At 41.6% G+C, this 2,628-nt stretch overlaps 1 protein-coding gene across 1 annotated transcript in view; it reads right to left on the reverse strand.

Moving 5' to 3' along the window:
* The window catches only part of ZFAT (zinc finger and AT-hook domain containing), a 94,525-nt gene that overhangs the window by 38,987 nt on the left and 52,910 nt on the right, over positions 1–2,628 (reverse strand). Inside the window, exon 8 of the mRNA XM_015826954.1 lies at positions 1,479–1,617. Coding sequence (XP_015682440.1) covers positions 1,479–1,617 — 139 coding nt within the window. The remainder of the gene's footprint in view (positions 1–1,478; positions 1,618–2,628) is intronic.

Raw genomic sequence — 2,628 nt, forward strand, 5'->3', positions numbered from 1 at the left:
AAAAAAAAAAAAAAAAAAAAAAAAGGTTCAATCAGTCAGTTTCAACTTCTTGCGGAAAAAAAAAGATCTTGCAAAGTTGGAATTGATTGATTGAACTTTTTAGTCCCACCCAGTCTGCCGTTACCACCACAGCCACGCCCACCCAATTGGCCACACCCACCCAATGGGCCACACCCACCCGGCACTCGACGCCTAAGTGGGTTTTGGGTTGCAGTTTGGGCACTCAGTCTCTAAAAGGTTTGCCATCACTGATATATATATTCTCTTAAAAAATAGAAAATAAACAGAAATCAAAGCTGGTAAGATTCGCAGGCCAGAGATTGATGGAAGCTGATTTCCATGTTCAGGTTTGGAGATGCCGGACCAAACCCAACTCAACTCAACCCAACCAAGCCAACTCATCCAACCCAACTCAGCGTAACTGACCCAACCCAACCCAGCCCAGCCTAGCTTAACTCAACTCAACCCAACCCAACCCATATATGGCCAATTAGAATGTTGCTCCTTTCAGATGTTTCATATGACACACAGAAATAAACTTGGCTTATTTTTCCCCCGGTGAAGAACAACATTTTATTTATTTATTTATTTATTTATTTATTTATTTATTATTTAAATTTATATACCGCCCTATCTCCCTTATGGGACTCAGGGCGGTGAACAGGCAATAATAAAAATCACAATAAATATTGAATAAAAAGCCTGCTCTAAAATACCCCATATAAAACCCCTAGCAAAGCCCAATCAAAACTATGCCAGGCCGGCCGCATGGAATAGATGGGTTTTCAAGGGTCGGCGGAAGAGGCGCAGGTCCGTAGTTGTACGTAGGTCGGGGGGGTAGGTCATTCCAGAGGGCAGGAGCTGCCACAGAGAAGGCTCTCCCCCTGGGGGTCGCCAGCCGGCACTGACTGGCCGTCGGTACCCTAAGGAGGCCCTCTCTGTGGGAGCGGACTGGTCGAAGGGAGGTGTTTGGTAGGAGGCGGTCTTGCAAATACCTAGGTCCATTGCCATGGAGTGCTTTAAAAGTTGTTACTAACACCTTGAAGCGCACCCGGAAGGCCACCGGCAGCCAGTGCAGCTCGCGCAGGAGAGGTGTTACATGGGAATATCTAGAGGCCCCCAAAATCCCCCGTGCGGCCGCATTCTGAACTAGCTGGAGCCTCCAGGTGCACCTCAAGGGGAGCCCCATGTAGAGAGCGTTGCAATAGTCGTAACATCATATTAGAATTGTTACAATATTAGTTGTAACATCATATTAGAATTCTCATTCATGTTTTTTATCAGTTTCAACTTAAACCATTTTTCTTTCTTGGAGATGATGCTCAAAGTCATTCCACAGAGAGGGAAGGAGAAGGAAAGCCATCATTTATCAGAGGAAAAACTAACTAAGGCAACAACTGCAAAATATTCTCTTTGTGAGAAAAGTAACTACAGGTTAATGGAAAGGGAAGTCTGTGCTTTCAAAAAAGACAGATTACCTTGCTGGAGAAGGGCTTCAGCTGCAAATTCACCAGAGCCTGCATTAACGTACTCTTCACTGGGATGTTTCCGGTTATAGTGTCTTTTGAGGGAACCGGATATGTTGCAGGAATAATGGCAGTGAGCACAACGAAAAGGCTACAAAAAGTAAAAAGGAAAGGAATTAATTATATCCGGCTTCAGATGCTGCACATGTCGTGTGTCTGAGTAACGAAACACTTAAAAGGACTTTCAGGCATGTTGTCTCCTAAAAGCATTTATTAAGATTACAATACGTCAGCACAGCATGGTGGAAATGCTTAGGGCTGCTTCTGTTCCGTTACGCATAACATTCCAAGCATTTCCCACTCCCTTATTGTAAGGTCATGGTTCACATCTTCCAATCAACTTGGAAGATGTGATTTACTTCCGGTTTCTTTCTCCCGGGTTATCCTTATGCTCCTCCCTCTTTCCCAGTTGCTGGTTTAACTATATATATATACCAGACAGTTCTGCACATTGTCAAAGCAAGAATATACAGTATTTGCAGCGTTGACAGCACATCTTACTGTTAGGTTACCATAATAAGATTTAGATCTGTCTTGCTATGGATTTGAACAAGTAAACTTGTCCCATTATGAAAACAAAACATAAAATGGCAACACGTCTTAGATTTTATTACCTTTTTAGGCCCCAGTGAAGTTTTACATCATGATGGAAAACTATCGGCACCAAACATTCAGTGAACTATTTATTTGCCACGACGGCTAAATTCCGCTCTCTTTCATAAAGAGATAGATTGCCAGAGCAAACAAATTTACAAAAACAACTGCAACCTTTTTACTGATTAAATAAATTACCCGGCAATAAAATTAATGCCCTGTGCTAATTTAGTGGCATATGTCCAGATGCAAAGAGACAGAAAAGCAGAGTGTTGAACCCCGTTCAAAAATGATTTCTAAAGTGAGACTAATATTATTATTATTATTATTATTATTAATTTAATTTATATACCGCCCTTCTCCCGCAGGACTCAGGGCGGTGCACAGCGTATTAAAAACAGTACAAATACAAAGCATAAAAATACAAACCCCTGTAAAACCAGATTAAAAAACCGAATATTAGAAGCTGTGTCTCTATTTAAAATTATTTTTAAAATCACCCTAAATA

Source organism: Protobothrops mucrosquamatus, unplaced genomic scaffold (assembly GCF_001527695.2).
Source record: "Protobothrops mucrosquamatus isolate PMUCROS unplaced genomic scaffold, P.Mucros_1.0 scaffold3404, whole genome shotgun sequence".
In the NCBI taxonomy this organism is placed as follows: Eukaryota; Metazoa; Chordata; class Lepidosauria; order Squamata; family Viperidae; genus Protobothrops; species Protobothrops mucrosquamatus.